Source organism: Prunus mume, linkage group LG5, assembly GCF_029339155.1.
Source record: "Prunus mume cultivar Tortuosa linkage group LG5, ASM2933915v1, whole genome shotgun sequence".
NCBI lineage: Eukaryota > Viridiplantae > Streptophyta > Magnoliopsida > Rosales > Rosaceae > Prunus > Prunus mume.
In genome coordinates, this window is record NC_142702.1 from 19,356,646 (window position 1) to 19,375,588 (window position 18,943).

Sequence of the window (18,943 nt, forward strand, 5' to 3'; positions counted from 1 at the left end):
AAAAAGAAAAAGATAATATTGCTTGAATACAATGTTAGCGTATAATATGCAATGAAGGAAAATGAAAGAAGGAAAACAAAATACATTGCTTAAAGAGAGAGAAAGAAATTGTTTAAATTGGAAGCTTCTAGAATATAAAGATAGCATAAAAGAAGCCTCTAGAAAGACTAATATTATCGAGTGAGGGGAGGATATCCTCTTTCCTACCGGAAACAGGAATACTAATCCAAATGGTAAACTACCTCAATCTACCACCGCCACCCTTCCCTTATATAAACAAATAGAAACCCACAATTCTCATAACAACAACAAGAAGAAGAACAAGCCTCTTGAGCGAACAGACGAACAAGAACCGAACAAAAGTTCGAGAAGAAAGTCAACATGAACATGGAGCCTCCAATGTGTGCAAAGGGCTGTGGCTTTTATGGCTGTGTCGAAAACAAGAACATGTGCTCAAAGTGCTACAAAGATCATGTAAAACAAGAGAATCTCAATGCTCAGTCGACCACGGTGGCTTCATCAGTGGAAAAAACTGATCTGGGTTCCATCGCTAGAGGAATTTCCTTGCTTTCTTTTCAAACTTCAGATGATTCAGTTTCTAATACTAATACTAGTAATATTGATAATAATAGTGGATCAAAGAAAAACAGGTGTGAAAGCTGCAACAGAAAGGTTGGAGTGTTGGGGTTTGAATGCCGTTGTGGTGGAGTGTTTTGCGGAAAGCATAGGTATCCAGAAACACACTCGTGCAATTTGGATCTCAAGCAGGCTGGAAGAGATGTTTTGGCCAAGCAAAACCCTCTTTGCAAGGGTGACAAGCTGCAGTGCAGGATTTAGAGACAGATTATCAACATTTAGCATGTTATATATAGTTAGGCTTCAAGACTTGTATTTTGTGCACTTTATTTTATTAAATATAAAATGAAGTAATTGAACTCGGCATCCAGACTTGTGTACCTGACTGTTACCGGATTTAGATAGCAAAGATCATCTGTGATTACATGTTTGATTTTGGAAATGGAAATTGTTTGGCTACGTGATTTTTATTCAATACCAAGACATTATATTACAGAGAGTTCGAGTGAAGTTTCTCTTACAGAGAACCGCGACATTGTTACACCAGTGACCAACGTTTTCAAATTTGATCTTATTTACATGTGATCACTCTTATTCCAGTAGAGAGATAGTGCCAAATACAAAAATGCTTTGAGGAATATGCCGGAAAAATTCCAGACTTAACGCACAGCATCAGGTTGCCTTTCTGGTGACGAAGCTTCCAACTCCGGTAAAATCTTGTAGGATTCATGCAGCCTACTTAAAGTGGGGAATTTGGACTGCACAAAAAATAAAGAAAAAAAGGAAAAACCAAAGTCACCTTGCATCTGTATTCTGTTTCCTTAGTTCATGCCATATTGTCATTTACTTGTGGGAGGCAGAATGTAGCAAATATATAAGGACCCAAATAAGTAAAATGCCAGCAGATAACAAAGAAAATTATGTGAGAAAAATCAATACCTAACCCTGTTTTTCTGCATAATTAAGACACTCACATATAACCGGACCAGTCTTTTAGAGGAAGGGAGGGGGGAATAACTATAGAAACAGTTGAGAGTTGCGCCTAAAGTTGTTTGATAATATTTTCACACAGTTTAACAGTGAACAAAATAAAGTTAACAACCAAAGCAAAGAACACAGAAGCGGACAAGAGTTTACCATGTTAATGTTAAACCTTGTAGTAGATACAACAATCTGTGGAGCTAAGAACACATCGGCCTGCAATTAAAACCCTTTAGTTAGTCAGAAAGAGCTCAAGCGGCGGGAAAACAAAAATCTTCTATTGCTTCTAAAACTTCAATTAAAAAAAAGCTCATACACATAAACATCCAAGAATCATGGAGATATTGTCACCATTTATGTCATCCACCAATATGTTGGGTTAGAAAAATTGTTGTCAGTTCACATTGGTTTAAATAATTAAGATAGGATTGCAGTTAAAGAATTGTAACAAAGAATCACAGAGCATTCAGAAGAGACCATATACACTTCATCTCCTGTGGCATATCTGCTAGCAAAATCCTTCAGCAACATCTCAAGAGCTACAGATGAGAAATAAACAAATAGAAAATGTAAGCATCAACTAGTAGCACTCTCAGTAGTTTCACATCATGCATGTTAATATACATGTACTTTTATGTATAAAAGCTTTAATACAAGTGAAAATACAGAGTTATTTAACACTACCAGACATAAATGCACCCTGGTCTACTCTCCCACACAAGCTGCAACTAATAAGTCAATCATCAAGTGATTTTGCATATCAAATTATTTATTCATTTGATCTCTCTCAATAATTTGCAGTCATACTTGCACATAGAAGACATAATAATAGGTGAATTGTCAATCTGCAAGTGGCTGTTGATATCCGTTGCTATCATAAATCAGTGCTAGAGAGTACAGAAGTTTAGGAATCATAAGGATGTGGTTTTGTAATGACACGAAAGAAGTAATTCCCATTGCCTAGGACGACTATTATCAAATGGGGCTTCAAATTGATCATTGCTGCTAAAATCAAACTTCTTATCTATCCAGATCCAACAACTGCATGGCCTGATATAAAAGAGGTGCACTGGCATCCTTAATATTAAATCTTACCGTACTCTAAGATCATCAAGGTAGCTATAATATGCAGGTGACTTCATCTGAAAGCATGCATAGCACAGATGACATAAAATCGGAACTAGCTTTTCTTTTCCCTCACATCTTTATTAGTGTGCACTTTTGTTATGCATGTGTAAGAAAACTTCAAATAAACAATGAGTATAATCCTTCTCATGCAAAACCAGTAGAGAAGCACATTTAGAAATTAGGGCCTAACCAAAATAGACCCATACAACTAAAATACTCTAGACAATAACCCACCTATTTTATTACATTTAAATAAAACCCAATTTTGAATTGGATGCGAAAGTGTTCATATATTATGACATATTGACAAATCATGCCATCAACCCCTCTTTGTCGCTGAACATTTTTCTCCTTCAAAAAATCCCTTAAATTTAGAATTTTAATAATGATTTTAACTAACCATAACTAAATAAAACTGACCCATGAAACTTAAGCAAAATTGAAACACCATTATGACATTGAATAGCAAACAATTTGTTGGAAAAAAAAAACGTTAAGATGCAATTAGGGTAATTTGGGAATTGAAAAAAAAATATAACATTTAATATGTCAAGCTTGATTAGGTAACTTGCTTAGGTGGATCCTAATCACTGGGAAAACCCAAATTCACTATAGAAATATGTTACACAACAAGGCTACGACATACGACCAAACTCCACTTCAAGGTGAAAGCTTCTCCTAATAAGCAGTACATGCAGAGAATTTATAATTAAAGGAACGAACATGTGCATGCAAATAATCACTCACCAAGTAAGCCTTTTTCTGTATTCAACTGAGCAAATGATAATGACTCTTCAGGACCAACCTTTTCCTTGAGATGTGTCTACACAAACAAATGATAATAGAGTATATGTAAATACAAAATCAAGGATGATTACAAAGGTACAAATATAAAACCAAATTTCATTTTATAAATGTAGTACAAAGAAACAGAATATACCAGCGACACCATGTGAAGAGGCTGTATATTAGAGTTGATAATGCTTGCAGCCTGTGACAATATTCACTAATTGGCAACTCAGCAAGGAAAACTAAGTCCATGAAGAATTCAATCTTAACTTCTACAGAGGCTTCACCTTTCTCATTACCAGAACAAAAAAAAAGCGATTTACATCAGCCTGCGACATGCTTTAATTGAAGAAAAGGAAAAAGGACATGCAAACCAGAATTTTTTTTTAAAAAAGATAGGGCCTTTGACTCCATGAGAGACTTGTTTGCAAGTCAATTTTAGTTGAGAAACTTTTTAATACCAAATTCTTTAAATTTGATAAGGACTTCACATTTAGGACCAACTTACCTGGAGATTAAGAGCTTTTAGCCGAGGGTCAGCAGGCAACAACGGTCTCTGTGGATACTTGTCCTCCAGATACTAATTAAGAGTAACAAGAAGAGATTGTACTCAGATAACAAAACAAAAGAGACGTAAGTAAAACCTTCACAAACTGTACAATGATGGTCAAATATGAAGTATAATCTAATGAAAGGCCTTCAGGTCTATGGTTACTTGGCTGCAGATCACATGAATGAAATAATTCAGTTTCCAACAAATTACACTAACCAGTAATATTGCGTAGGAGTCTGAAACCGTTATGTCACCATCAACCAACACCGGAACAAAATGAAGAGGATTCAAACGCTTAAAGTCTGCAACTCACAGATAAAAACAAGGCTTAGCTTATCAAATGTGGAAACATAGGCAAGATATATTATGTTGTCAAATTGTGAATCATTACTATGTGTTGAATAAGCATCCACCAAATCAAAAGCTTCAAATTAACCGTCTAGCAACATAACGTGCCAGACTATTTTGCAATAGACTATTTGCCCTGTTTTTATTTCAATATATAGAACATGAATGGCTTGTAATAAGCATAACATCGCTTCAAACCCACCTGGACTGAACTGCTCTCCTTTTGTGATGTTCACTGGTTTGTACTCGTATGGAAGTCCTATACATTCAATTAACAACAAATGAACAAAACCAAAAACAAGTAAATTCAATTCAATTCAATTAATATTTCGGACCAACAAAAACAAATTTCCCTAAACTTGAGTGAAATTAATCATGATTTTTAATTTCTTATAAAAAAATTTGACAGAAACAAACTAAAAGTCATTTATAAAAGCAAAATAAAACCTTTAAGACTTAGAGCGAAGCGGACGAACCAAGAGCAGGAGCTCTGCCAGTAGGAGTAGAGCAGGAGCTTTGAAGAAGAAGACAATGATGAATTTTCCGACTTTTTCTTCACCAAAATTAGAAACCAATATAGAAATTCATTCATACATAAATAAACAAATAAAAGAGAAGTGGAAATAAAAATTGAAAATTGAAAATGAAGTGGTACCTGCTGCTTGCTGCTGGCTTCCATAGCGCTGCTTGTCTGAAAGCTCTCAACAGTCAAAGTCTGAAATCTCAGAAAGTATAGTAAGTCAAACTTTTTATTTACTGCGAACTGCGACTGTTTTCCTTCTCCGCTGAGCCGTCTATGTTTTTTAAATTATTAGTTTATGTTTTTTGTAAGTAATGTTTTATAGTTATTCTCCTCTTGGCCAAAAAAATAATTTTAATTGAGTTTTTCTATTTAAACTCTATATTTTTCTTTGTTCACTTCAATACTTAGAGTTATTCTATTTAAACCCGCACTTCTCTTTGTTCACCTCAACTTCTAATTCAAATTTTCACAATTTCTAGAAAAACTCCACTATCTTCTTAAACTATCCTTAAATACACACCAAGGCCAGCAAGAAAAAAAAATAAAAAATTTATCAACCTCACACCCCACACCCCGTTATCTTGCCGCTCACCACTCTAAGTTCACCTCAACCTCACATTACTTAAGGAGATAAAAATTCCAATAGAAAGCTAAACCCAAATATTCTAATGGAAACCAAAAGTGTGGTGTGAGCTACATGGTGCCTCAATGGTAGGGTTCGAAACCCATTGAACACTTTGTGATCAGGGCAAACTGAACCCCAAGTGAGAATTAATCCCACCCTTCGGATGTGTGGACACCTTGTAGTATTTACCAACAAAAAAAATCTAGAAGTTTTATTTGACATGGCCTCGCTTCTCTCCTAATGCATAAGGTCATGTGTTTAAAATTTTATTATAAAAAATAATTTTATCAATGACATTGCAAAACATTGTAACATTAGATTCAACAAATTATTTTGATAGGAAACATTAGATCTGAATCATGATTCCAAAATCATCAAATCCTACACTTTCAAGAGAAAACCCTACTCAAGTATCTCAAATTCCAAAATCAAAAGCTGCCCGTATCCTCTGGAAAATAAGATCACGACATCCTCTCTCCGTATTCTCCACCACAGTCGCATTCCCCTATTTGCATTACCAAAGGTACCAAAACAAAGCAATCAACTTTGCATAGAAGAAAACAATAAAACTCATGTACTTTCAATCAATCAAACTAAAACTGAAAAGAACCCATTAATTAAAAGCTCAAATCAAGAATATGAAGTGGGCGTATAGACGTACTAGGGTTAAGTATTAAGTTGGATGACCTTTTTTGTCTTTTTACACAATAATAAAACTTAAAACTTAATGATTTAAGTATTGGGGTGAACAAAGAAAAGTGTATGATTTAAATAGAAAAACACTACTTAAATCATTAAGCTCTTAAGTTTTATTATTGTCTCTTTCAATCCAAGAAACCTATTACACTCTCATCTTCTCTTTACAAACCTTAAATACGATATGCAAATAATGGCTTTTGGGGCGTCAATTAAGATATGCTGCTTAAAGAGATAATTAATGTTACAATGCCATTAATTACTATAAGATCCTCAAAAGAAAAAGAGGGAAATTATAAAAATGTACTAGGGAAATAATTATAAACTATATATTCTCAGTCTCCGATGGACCTCAAAACACCAACCAAGCTCTTCATAGCTTCAAGTTCATAGTTGCCAATTGAGGCGGTAATAATGTGGTGGAACGTGGCAACACCAGGAGGGACACCATGGGCAGTTTTAAGAAGGCCATTTACCATCCTGACAATATCAGGACAAAAGGAAAAGGACCAGGCAAACGCAAAAACTGTTAACATAAGACCAAGTAATTCACAATGCTATGAGGGTGTGGAAACAATGCAGGACAACTGCTATGCTATCGAACTGGATGGATGGAACTGGATATTATCATCAATGTTCAATGCTTTTGAAATTTTAATATTGTATTTTGGGGATACCTCTAAAAAATGTTTGATGAATTAACATCACAGTCACAATGATTGATGAATATGTCTACCAAGATCTGGGAATTAACACAGAAGAGCTTCTCAAGAACTGAAGCACTAGCTTCTTCGGCTGAAAATTGTGTTGCGCAACATTTTCCAAAACTCTTAGAACAATCATATATATATATATATATATATATATATAAACTCCAATCTCTGCTTTCAATCCTGCTCTAAATCTTGACACCAGACTAGATGGAGCAAGATAGTTGAAAAACTATCATAAGAGTTGAAGCATGTTCTTCAACATGACATATAAGTATTGCTTCATCGCACCTAAACACCTAAGGGATGTCAAGGTAAGTGAAAAAAGAAGAAGAAACTAAGTTTAAAAAAATGTAGAAGACAAGTATGGACAAGGTAAGTTTTTTCACTGAATTCAAAAGAACAAGGGAAATTTTCTTTTTCAGAAACATAAATGTTCTCAATTTCATTTTGTTCATAATTGAAAAAATATGTGACTAGCAATTCTAAATGGAGCAATCCTAATTGTAGTGCCAATGTGCATGTCTCATAGAGTCAGGCATCTTGATCAAGCTCGCCCACATCACCATCAATCCCTTGTCGTGCCCACATCACCATCAATCCCTTGTCGTGGTGAACCTTCCCCAGGGATAAATAGCATGCTGCACATGGTCAAATATTGGAAATAGCACAGATTCAAAAACCCTTCCCCACATAGGTACTGAGAAAAGGTTACCGTGGTTACGTAATTTCATACAGCACTTGTAAGGCATTCTTCCTGATTTCAGGCCTAGGATCAAAACTAAGCTCGGACAAACTTGCAGAGAGACAAAAATGAAAAACAATGTAGATCGAACGGACAATTTGAAAAGAAGAGAGAAGGTACAATAAATATAACCTCAGCTCATGGGCTAATTTGTTTTGTCCAACATAAATTATTTAAAAGACCCATGGAACCATCTAAAGCTCTCCTTTTGCACTTGTATGAAAATCTGAACCAAGTTTTCTGAATAGACGTTTGTCCCCAGGGTGCTGATGTGACAAGACAGGGAGGAAGAAACGGTAAGAGAGATTTGTAACCTAATCAATATGATCCAGAGGTGAATGATATTGACAACCGGCCATAGAGAATCCAAAGAAAAATTTGCAATAGACAGGTTTTCAGAACAACCAATTCTCACAAAGAAATTGGAGAGCACATGCCGATGCCGACCATACAAGCCTGAGGTGGTTGATGTTGTACTCCCAGGCATCTTGTAGATAGTTCCCACATCTTCATCTGCAATTGTAACTATAGCCTATAAACAATTGACCAAATAAAACATCAGATTCATCTCAATGCTCAAACTCCTGAGTCTGCTGCTGAATAGGTAAATTTCTAAAGGTCAATAAGCAGGTCATGAAGTAATATAGTTCTGCAATATTATTAGATGATAGCACATGATTACCACAGTGACTGACATATCACCCAGAGACCATTTGGGCCCTGTCACACAATCGAAGCCAGATGTTTTACCTTACACATTACCAATCATTCACCATGTTAACAATCATTTTACAGAGAACTACATAAGCACATTTATGACTCTTCTACCAAGCTCTCTTCTGCCAGTCATGCAAAATGTCCGACTATGCACTTCCAGCTCCAAATTACAAATGTCTTCCCTTCCTACTGGTTCATTTTCCGCAGAGTAAACTTATTCTAGCTTAGGTAAACCCCTTCCACTAACCTTCCAGTTTTTTAACAAGAGGTCAATCTAATGGCCCGTTTGATAACCATTTCATCAAACTTCCTTTAGAGACCTAGGGGAAATACATGGGTGAAAGTAGGGATGAAGAATTGTGGAGGAGGGTGGTGGGAAAGATGTGGAAGAAATGTAGAATGGTACGCAAAATGAAATTTCAAGTAGGTTTCCTTTTCTAGATTTTGTTTTCATATATTCTCCTTCACTTCTCCCTCCCTCCCCCAACCTTTATTCCTTATTCTCTCCATATAATTTCTTCTATCTCTAGCAAACAAAGAAAAAAGCTAAATAGCTCTGAAGGTCTAGGAAATGCAAAAGAAGAGGACCACATGGTGGCGGCACAGAAGGTGATAGGGAATCAACCTCCACCATGAGGAGTTTTATCACTAATGCATTTAAATACACAAAATTGGTGGTATAGCCCTCGAGGTTTCTACTAATCTGAGTTGACACAAAATCTACTATAAGGCATGGTTTAAAATATGTCTACAACCATATAACAATAGCGAGCTACCATCCTATAATTGTTTCCAGAGACTTCATGTTTAGCTTTGAAACAACCTTTTTGAGAATGTTTACCTTTGAAACAACTCAAAGACCAGAATATAAAGCTATATGCTCAAGCATCAAACAAGATACACCATTCAGTTCTTCCTTCAATAATAAGACAATTGGGATCAGGTTATCAAGTTTTTAATGGGACCAGGTTATCAAGTTTTTAACCAACTTAACTTCTCATTTTCACTTGAGAAATTAATTTTACTGGAAAGATAGGAGACTACAAAAAATAATAGAAAGCAGATGGTATTGCCTTTAATGTTAAAAACAATGATAAGTAAAAGTAACAGTATATTCCACTATAAGACTACTTGAAAGCAGCACCATGATTAAGAAGGAAAAGTAACTGGTACAATCTTTAAACTTATGCACATCCTGTACAGCAACTATATGGTATAGAATACCAACCTTAATTATTGCATCTTATATTTTTCTGCTTGATATCAGCAGGGGAGTGGAGGGAAGTAAACTTTGCTAGTGAAGTCACAAACATTTGAACCAACTACGCTCCAAGTCACCATAAAATACTGCTCCAAATCATAAACTACCTCAAATCTGTAGATAGAGTCCTGCAGAGTTGCAGTGTCCTTTAGACAGTATTTCTCCTCTACCCTTGTGCTTGTAATTCGATATGAGTCTAACCACCAGGATTAAACTATCTTAAATCAAAGCCTAAGCACTGTGGCTTTGATTTCTGGTGAAGACTGGTATGAATTCTCTCAAGAAGTGTTAAAATGTGAGAATGATTAATGATGTTCAAAAAGTGCCTATCTAGTTTGGACGAAATGTCATTATATAGAGGCATGACACCTCTTCATCCAACAGTTATGTTAATACAAATTTATAAATAAACTCAATACTAGACATGTATTTATAAAAAAACCCAAACACTATTTAAACATAGAAACACACCCAAAATCAACAATTGTATATTTTTTGGGTGTGTTTATAAATGAGTTTTGAGTGTATGTAATGATGGGTTTTGGGTGTGTTTCTAAAGTATTTTGGTGTTGGGTTTTTTATAATTTCAGCCCCCATTTTGAGTGTTTTAGTGAAACTCCCTTATGTTAATTTAACAAATTCAATTTCAGATTTTGGTTTTATTCAAAACGCAATTTTCAATTAATGAAAATAAATTATTAATTAAATCAACAGAGCCAAGGCCCAACCCCATCTTTTGGTATATATATTACCAAACCAAATATATTCCATGCCCAAACCATGAAGAGACCCAACTTTGCTTCCACTAGGCCCATACTCTATTTAATATTTTTAAAGTGTTGGTGCTTATAAATCATAGAAGGAAACAACTCTCTTACAAACTCTAACAAAATCTACCACCATCACCATTCCATATATAAACCTATAAACAAATACAATCCAACACACACATACACATACAATTCTTATAACAACAAGAAGAAGCCGAGGAAGCATTTTGGTTTTGCCTATAAATTCACTGCTATAATTTCCAAAGAATTAGCAAAAGATCGAGAAGAAAGAAGCAATAATCTTTTGAAGCCAAGAAAACAAAGTTCATTAACATGAACATGGAGCGTCTAATGTGTGCAAAGCGTTGTGGCTTCTATGGCTCTGTCGAAAACAAGAACATGTGCTCAAAGTGCTACCAAGATTATGTCAAACAAGAGAAAAGTAATGCTCAGTCGTCGGTCATGGTGGTGGCTTCATCAATGGACAAACTTGATGGAAGTGGAATTTCCTTGCCTTCTTTTCAAACTGCAGATGATCCAGTTTCTAATAAAAATAATAGTGGATCAAAGAAAAACAGGTGCCAAAGCTGCAAGGGAAAGGTTGGAGTGTTGGGGTTCGAGTGCCGCCGTGGTGAGGTGTTTTGTGAAAGCAATCTGGATCTCAAGAAGGCTGGAAGAGATATTTTGGCCAAGCAATAACAATGGAGACATCTAACAGGAATCGGAGATTTGCAGCCTGAGTCAGAGCATGTCCACTACCACCATTACTAGAGACGACGATGAAGAGGTCCATCAAGGGGTGAACAGGTCTCCAATGAAATAACCGAAGAACCGGGACTCATTAGTCCCACATCGAGAAGAGACCGGGTCGTGGGTTTGTAGCAGTCCCACATCGACTCTAAACAAAAACTTCAATTTTTTTAACTTTATAAATATCTTCACCCCCCGTCTGGTTTCTCTACAGAGATTTGAAGGTCTGGTTGGATTACTTGTTAAAGTTCTAGCTCGGCTACCTGCGGATTAGGGTATTAAGTTTAGATTTTTTTAATCTCTAAATATTCAGGGTGGTTTTTCAAACCCTTGAAGTTGGTCTTCTAATGGAGAACCCTAAAGTGTCTATTTTTGGGTGGGAAGCGTCGAAAGAAAGCCTTAAAGAAAACCCTAAAGTTGGGAGTCGAAAGAAAACCCTAAAATTGGGCATCCCGCCGATAGACGCCCCTGAATACAAGACTCTTCTAAACTCACTCCGGTCAACCCCCAACCTTTTGTACATCAAAGACGAGTATTTTCAACGCTGCCGGACTCATGCGGATTGTTTTAAGTACTCTGCAGATCGATTAGCCTCGAGTTCTAATCACAACGCTGCCGGAATTGCTGCTCAAACAGAATCGAGAGGTGTGGCAGAGGGAGTTGGAGGGAAGCGGAGAAGAATTGGAGGACCCGAAACGTCGTCGTGGGTTCAAACAACAAGAACAAGCCCCGACTACAAGACTCTTCTAAACTCACTCCGGTCAACCCCCAAACCTCCGTACATGGAGGATTTTGAACGCTGCCGGACTCATGCGGATTTTGTGAAGTTCTTTGCAGATCGATTAGCCTCGAGTTCTAATCACAACGCTGCCGGAATGGCTGCTCAAACAGAATCGAGTGGTGTGGCAGAGGGAGGTGGAGGGAAGCGGGGAAGAATTGGAGGACCCGAAACGTCGTCGTGGGTTCGAACAACAAGAACAAGCCTCTCGACCAAACAACAGAATCTCAATGCTCAGTCGACCTTGGTGGCATCATCAGTGGAAAAAACTGATCAGGGTTCCATCGCTAGAGGAATTTCCTTGCTTTCATATCAAAATGATTCAGTTTCTAATACTAATGATAATAATAGTGGATCAAAGAAAAACAGATGTGAAAGCGGAGAGGTTGGAGTGTTGGGGTTTGAATGCCATTGTGGTGGAGCTTTTTGCGGAAAGCAAACGTATCCAGAAGCGCACTCGTGCAATTTGGATATCAACAAGGCTGGCAGACCCTCTTTGCAAGGGTGACAAGCTGCAGTACAAGATTTAAAGACAGATTATCAACATTTTACATGACTTGTATTTTGTGCACTTTGTTTTATGAAATATACAATGAAGAAATTGTTTGATTACATTCGTACGTGATTTATTTTCATACCAATACATTATATTGTACATATCTCTACTGTTATATAAGGCTTCACCAAAAAAGATGGACAAGAACAACCCTGAAACGAAAAAACATAGACACTTTTAAACAACCCCCAATAAGCAGAGTCGCCTATGACAACACATGCAATGCAATAGTTGTACTAATTAAGCGATTAACGTTACCATATATAAATTATGAACCACGATTCTATTTACAATATTCAATAAGGTCAATCGAAGAACCAGTACTCACATATGTAATTGTTGACTCAAGTATACGGCTTCAATTCAAGCACTTTGTGCATGTTACAAATGCAAATAATAAAAATTCAACTCACTTGTGAGAGAAATAGCACAACATATGATTAGTTTAGATGCTACTAATAGCAGTAATTGAACTCGGTATCCAGACATGTTCTTGTACTCGGCTAAGTTACCAGATTTAGATAGCAAATATATAAGGACCCAAATAAGTAAAATGCCAGCTGATACCAAAGAAAATTATGTGAGAAAATCAATACCTAACCCTGTGTTTCTGCACAATTAAGACATTCACATATAACCGGACCAGTCTATTAGAGGAAGGGAGGGGGGAAAAACTATAGAAACAGTGAAGAGTTGCCCCTAAAGTTGTTTGATAATATTTTCACAGAACACACAGATAAACAGCAAACAAAATAAAATTTACGAAAGCAAAGAACACAGAAGCGGACAAGAGTTTACCATGTTAATGTTAAACCTCGAAGTAGATACAACAATCTGTGGAGCTAAGAACACATCTGCCTGCAATTAAAACCCTTTAATTAGTCAGAAACAGCTCAAGCGGCGGGAAAAAAAATCTTATATAGCTTCTAAAACTTCAATTAATGCACAGACATCCAAGAGTCATGGAGATATCTTATTGTCACCATTTATGTCATCCGCCAATAAGTTGGGTTAGAAAATTGTTGTCAGTTCACATTGGTTTAAATAAAAGGAATTAAGATAGGATTGCAGTTAAAGAATTGTAACAAAGAAGCACAGAGCATTCAGAAGAGAGACCATATACACTTCATCTCCTGTGGCATATCTGCTAGCAAAGTCCTTCAGCAACATCTCAAGAGCTACAGATGAGAAATAAACAAATAGAAAATGTAAGCATCAACTAGTAGCACTCTCGAGTAGTTTCACATCATGCATGTTAATATACATATACTTTTATATATAAAAGCTTTAATACAAGCTAAAAAACAGAGTTATTTAATACTACCAGACATAAATGCACCCTGGTCTGCTCCCACACAAGCTGCAACTAATAAGTCAATCGCCAAGTGATTTTGCATATCAAATTATTTGTTCATTTGATCTCTCTCAGTAATTTGCAGTCATACTTGCACATAGAAGACAATAATAGGTGAATTGTCAATCTGCAAGTGGCTGTTGATAGCCGTTGCTATCATAAATCAGTGCACGACTATTATCAAATGGGGCTTCAAATGGATCATTGCTGCTAAAAAACTTCTTATCTATCCAGATCCAACAACTGCATTGCCTGATATAAAGAGGTGCACTGGCATCCTTACTATTAAATCTTACCTTACTCTAAGATCATCAAGGTAGCTAAAATATGCAGGTCACTTCATCTGAAAGCATGCATAGCACGGATGACATAAAATCGGAACTATCTCTTCTTTTCCCTCACTTCTGTATTAGAGTGCACTTTTGTTATGCATGTGTAAGAAAACTTCAAATAAACAATGAGAATAATCCTTCTCATGCAAAACCAGTAGAGAAGCACATTTAGAAAGCAGAATATGTTACACAACAAGGCTACGACATACGACCAAACTCCACTTCATGGTGAAAGCTTCTCCTAATAAGTAGTACATGCAGAGAATTTATAAGTAAAGGAAAGAACATGTGCATGCAGATAATCACTCACCGAGTAAGCCTTTTTCTATATTCAACTTAGCAAATGATAGTGACTCTTCAGGACCAACATTTTCCTCAAGATGTTGCTACACAAACAAATGATAATAGAGTATATGTAAATACAAAATCAAGGATGATTACATAGGTACGAATGTAAAACCAAATTCCATTTTATATATGCAAAACAAAGAAACAGAATATACCAGCACCGACAACATGTGAAGAGGCTGTATATTAGAGTTGATAACGCTTGCAGCCTGTGACAATATTCACTAATTGGCAACTCAGCAAAGAAAACTAAGTCCATGAAGAATTCAATCTTAACTTCTATAGAGGCTTCACCTTTCCCATTACCAGAATAAAAAAAGTGATTTACATCAGCCTGTGAAATGCTTTAATTGAAGAAAAGAAAAAAGGACATGCAAACCAGAATTTTTTGTTTTTAAAGATAGGGGCTTTTTACCCCATGAGAGACTTGTTTGCTAGTCAATTTTTAGTTGAGAAACTTTTTTTTATACCAAATTCTTTAAATTTGATAAGGACTTCACATTTAGGACCAACTTACCTGGAGATTAAGAGCTTTTAGCCGAGGGTCAGCAGGCAACAACAGTCTCTGTGGATACTTGTCCTCCAGATACTAATTGAGAATCACAAGAAGACATTGTACTCAGATAACAAAACAAAAGAGACATAAGTAAAACCTTCACAAACTATACAATGATGGTCAAATATGAAGTAGAACCTAATGAAAGGCCTTCAGGTCTATGGTAACTTGGCTGCAGATCACATGAACGAAATAATTCAGTTTCCAACAAATTACACTAACCAGTAATCTTGCGTAGGAGTCTGAAACCACTACGTCACCATCAACCAACACCGGAACAAAATGAAGAGGATTCAAACGCTTAAAGTCTGCAACTCACAGATAAAAACAAGGCTTAGCTTATCAAATGTGGAAACATAGGCAAGATATATTATGTTGTCAAATTGTGAATCATTACTATGTGTTGAATAAGCATCCACCAAATCAAAAGCTTCAAATTAACCGTCTAGCAACATAACGTGCCAGACTATTTTGCAATAGACTATTTGCCCTGTTTTTATTTCAATATATAGAACATGAATGGCTTGTAATAAGCATAACATCGCTTCAAACCCACCTGGACTGAACTGCTCTCCTTTTGTGATGTTCACTGGTTTGTACTCGTATGGAAGTCCTATACATTCAATTAACAACAAATGAACAAAACCAAAAACAAGTAAATTCAATTCAATTCACTAAATATTTCGGACCAACAAAAACAAATTTCCCTAAACTTGAGTGATATTAATCATGATTTTTAATTTCTTATAAAAATTTGACAGAAACAAACTAAAAGTCATTTATAAAAGCAAAATAAAACCTTTAAGACTTAGAGCGAAGCGGACGAACCAAGAGCAGGAGCTCTGCCAGTAGGAGTAGAGCAGGAGCTTTGAAGAAGAAGACAATGACGAATTTTCCGACTTTTTCTTCACCAAAATTAGAAACCAATATATAAATTCATTCATACATAAATAAACAAATAAAAGAGAAGTGGAAATAAAAATTGAAAATTGAAAATGAAGTGGGACCTGCTGCTTGCTGCTGGCTTCCATAGCGCTGCTTGTCTGAAAGCTCTCAACAGTCAAAGTCTGAAATCTCAGACTCAGAGTATAGTGAGTCAAACTTTTTATTTACTGCGAACTGCGACTGTTTTCCTTCTCCGCTGAGCCGTCTATGTTTTTTAAATTATTAGTTTATGTTTTCTGTAAGTAATGTTTTATAGTTATTCTCCTCTTGGCCAAAAAAATAATTTTAATTGAGTTTTTCTATTTAAACTCTACATTTTTCTTTGTTCACTTCAATACTTAGAGTTATTCTATTTAAACCCGCACTTCTCTTTGTTCACCTCAACTTCTAAATCAAATTTTCACAATTTCTAGAAAAACTTCACTATCTTCTTAAACTATCCTTAAATACAAACCAAGGCCAGCAGGAAAAAAAAATAAAAAATTATCAACCTCACACCCCACACCCGTTATCTTGCCGCTCACCACTCTAAGTTCACCTCAATCTCACATTACTTAAGGAGATAAAAATTCCAATAGAAAGCTAAACCCAAATATTCTAATGGAAACCAAAAGTGTGGTGTGAGCTACATGGTGCCTCAATGGCAGGGTTCGAAACCCATTGAACACATCCCAAGTGAGAATTAATCCCACCCTTCGGATGTGTGGACACCTTGTAGTATTTACCAAAAAATAATAATCTAGAAGTTTTATTTGACATGGCCTCGCTTCTCTCCTAATGCATAAGGTCATGTGTTTAAAATTTTATTATAAAAAATAATTTTATCAATGACATTGCAAAACATTGTAACATTAGATTCAACAAATTATTTTGATAGGAAACATTAGATCTGAATCATGATTCCAAAATCATCAAATCTACACTTTCAAGAGAAAACCCTACTCAAGTATCTCAAATTCCAAAATCAAAAGCTGCCCGTATCCTCTGGAAATAAGATCACGACATCCTCTCTCCGTATTCTCCACCACAGTCGCATTCCCCTATTCGCATTACCAAAGGTACCAAAACAAAGCAATCAACTTTGCATAGAAGAAAACAATAAAACTCACATACTTTCAATCAATCAAACTAAAACTGAAAAGAACCCATTAATTAAAAGCTTAAATCAAGAATATGAAGTGGGCGTATAGACGTACTAGGGTTAAGTATTAAGTTGGATGACCTTTTTTGTCTTTTTACACAATAATAAAACTTACAACTTAATGATTTAAGTATTGGGGTGAACAAAGAAAAGTGTATGATTTAAATAGAAAAATACTACTTAAATCATTAAGCTCTTAAGTTTTATTATTGTGTAAAAAGACAAAAAATGTCATCCAACTTAACACTTAACCCTATTACATCTATACACACACTCCACCACTCTTCATATTAAGTTTTAGAAAAACACAAACTCATCTACACCCGATTGCTAAATTTTCTCTTTCAATCCAAGAAACCTATTACACTCTCATCTTCTCTTTACAAACCTTAAATACGATATGCAAATAATGGCTTTTGGGGCGTCAATTAAGATATGCTGCTTAAAGAGATAATTAATGTTACAATGCCATTAATTACTATAAGATCCTCAAAAGAAAAAGAGGGAAATTATAAAAATGTACTAGGGAAATAATTATAAACTATATATTCTCAGTCTCCGATGGACCTCTAAACACCAACCAAGCTCTTCATAGCTTCAAGTTCATGGTTGCCAACTGAGGCGGTAATAATGTGGTGGAACGTGGCAACACCAGGAGGACACCATGGGCAGTTTTAAGAAGGCCATTTACCATCCTGACAATATCAGGACAAAAGGAAAAGGACCAGGCAAACGCAAAAACTGTTAACATAAGACCAAGTAATTCACAATGCTATGAGGGTGTGGAAACAATGCAGGACAACTGCTATGCTATCGAACTGGATGGATGGAACTGGATATTATCATCAATGTTCAATGCTTTTGAAATTTTAATATTGTATTTTGGGGATAACTCTAAAAAATGTTTGATGAATTAACATCACAGTCACAATGATTGATGAATATGTCTACCAAGATCTGGGAATTAACACAGAAGAGCTTCTCAAGAACTGAAGCACTAGCTTCTTCGGCTGAAAATTGTGTTGCGCAACATTTTCCAAAACTCTTAGAACAATCATACGAAAAAAATATATATATACTCCAATCTCTGCTTTCAATCCAGCTCTAAATCTTGACACTGATGGAGCAACATAGTTGAAACATAAGAGTTGAAATTCTTCAACTGATAGACATAAGTGCTTCATCGCACCTAAAAACCTGTTCCACATCACAAATTTATCTTCAGGGATATCAAGGTAGGTGAAAAAAGAAGAAGAAACTAAGTTAAAAAAATTGTAGAAGACAAGTATGGACAAGGTAAGTTTTTTCACTGAATTCAAAAGAAAAAGGCAATTTTCTTTATCAGAAACATAAATGTTCTCAATTTCATTTTGTTCATAATTGAAAAAATATGTGACTAGCAATTCTAAATGGAGCAATCCTAATTGTAGTGCCAATGTGCATGTCTCATAGAGCCAGGCATCTTGATCAAGCTCGCCCACATCACCATCAATCCCTTGTCGTGGTGAACCTTCCCTAGGGATAAATAGCATGCTGCACATGGTCAAATTTTGGAAATAGCACAGATTCAAAAACCCTTCCCCACATAGGTACTGAGAAAAGGTTACCGTGGTTACGTAATTTCATACAGCACTTGTAAGGCATTCTTCCTGATTTCAGGCCTAGGATCAAAACTAAGCTCGGACAAACTTGCAGAGAGACAAAAATGAAAAACAATGTAGATCGAACGGACAATTTGAAAAGAAGAGAGAAGGTACAATA

General features: G+C 35.8%; 3 protein-coding genes and 1 pseudogene across 4 annotated transcripts; 2 read left to right on the plus strand and 2 right to left on the minus strand.

Moving 5' to 3' along the window:
- The first annotated feature begins 181 nt into the window (after positions 1-181).
- LOC103331832 (putative zinc finger A20 and AN1 domain-containing stress-associated protein 8) lies at positions 182-939 on the plus strand. The gene has a single exon (XM_008234498.3). It carries the CDS (start codon positions 382-384, stop codon positions 835-837), a length of 456 nt encoding a protein of 151 aa, XP_008232720.3. The 5' UTR covers positions 182-381; the 3' UTR covers positions 838-939.
- Positions 940-1,004: 65 nt separating this feature from the next.
- Positions 1,005-5,187, minus strand: LOC103331788 (glutathione S-transferase zeta class-like). The gene is made up of 10 exons (XM_089051792.1): positions 5,031-5,187; positions 4,823-4,928; positions 4,578-4,634; positions 4,244-4,329; positions 3,983-4,054; positions 3,626-3,676; positions 3,433-3,508; positions 2,035-2,096; positions 1,714-1,773; positions 1,005-1,334 (listed from the first exon to the last, which is right to left on the minus strand). The coding sequence occupies exons 1-10, from the start codon at positions 5,052-5,054 to the stop codon at positions 1,236-1,238; spliced, it is 693 nt and encodes a 230-aa protein (XP_088907918.1). The 5' UTR covers positions 5,055-5,187; the 3' UTR covers positions 1,005-1,235.
- A 5,568-nt stretch (positions 5,188-10,755) lies between these two features.
- Positions 10,756-12,562, plus strand: LOC148917247 (zinc finger A20 and AN1 domain-containing stress-associated protein 9 pseudogene; annotated as a pseudogene).
- LOC148917248 (glutathione S-transferase 2-like) lies at positions 12,341-16,259 on the minus strand. 2 transcript variants are annotated; one of them, XM_089051796.1, is made up of 11 exons: positions 16,104-16,259; positions 15,896-16,001; positions 15,653-15,709; positions 15,319-15,404; positions 15,058-15,129; positions 14,696-14,749; positions 14,503-14,578; positions 13,623-13,684; positions 13,305-13,364; positions 12,589-12,658; positions 12,358-12,462 (listed from the first exon to the last, which is right to left on the minus strand). In XM_089051796.1, the coding sequence occupies exons 1-10, from the start codon at positions 16,125-16,127 to the stop codon at positions 12,596-12,598; spliced, it is 660 nt and encodes a 219-aa protein (XP_088907922.1). In that variant the 5' UTR covers positions 16,128-16,259; the 3' UTR covers positions 12,358-12,462; positions 12,589-12,595. The 2 variants fall into 2 exon arrangements, with proteins under 2 accessions (XP_088907923.1, XP_088907922.1); XM_089051797.1 differs by lacking the exon at positions 12,589-12,658 and having other exon boundaries at positions 12,341-12,462.
- Positions 16,260-18,943: the final 2,684 nt, after the last annotated feature.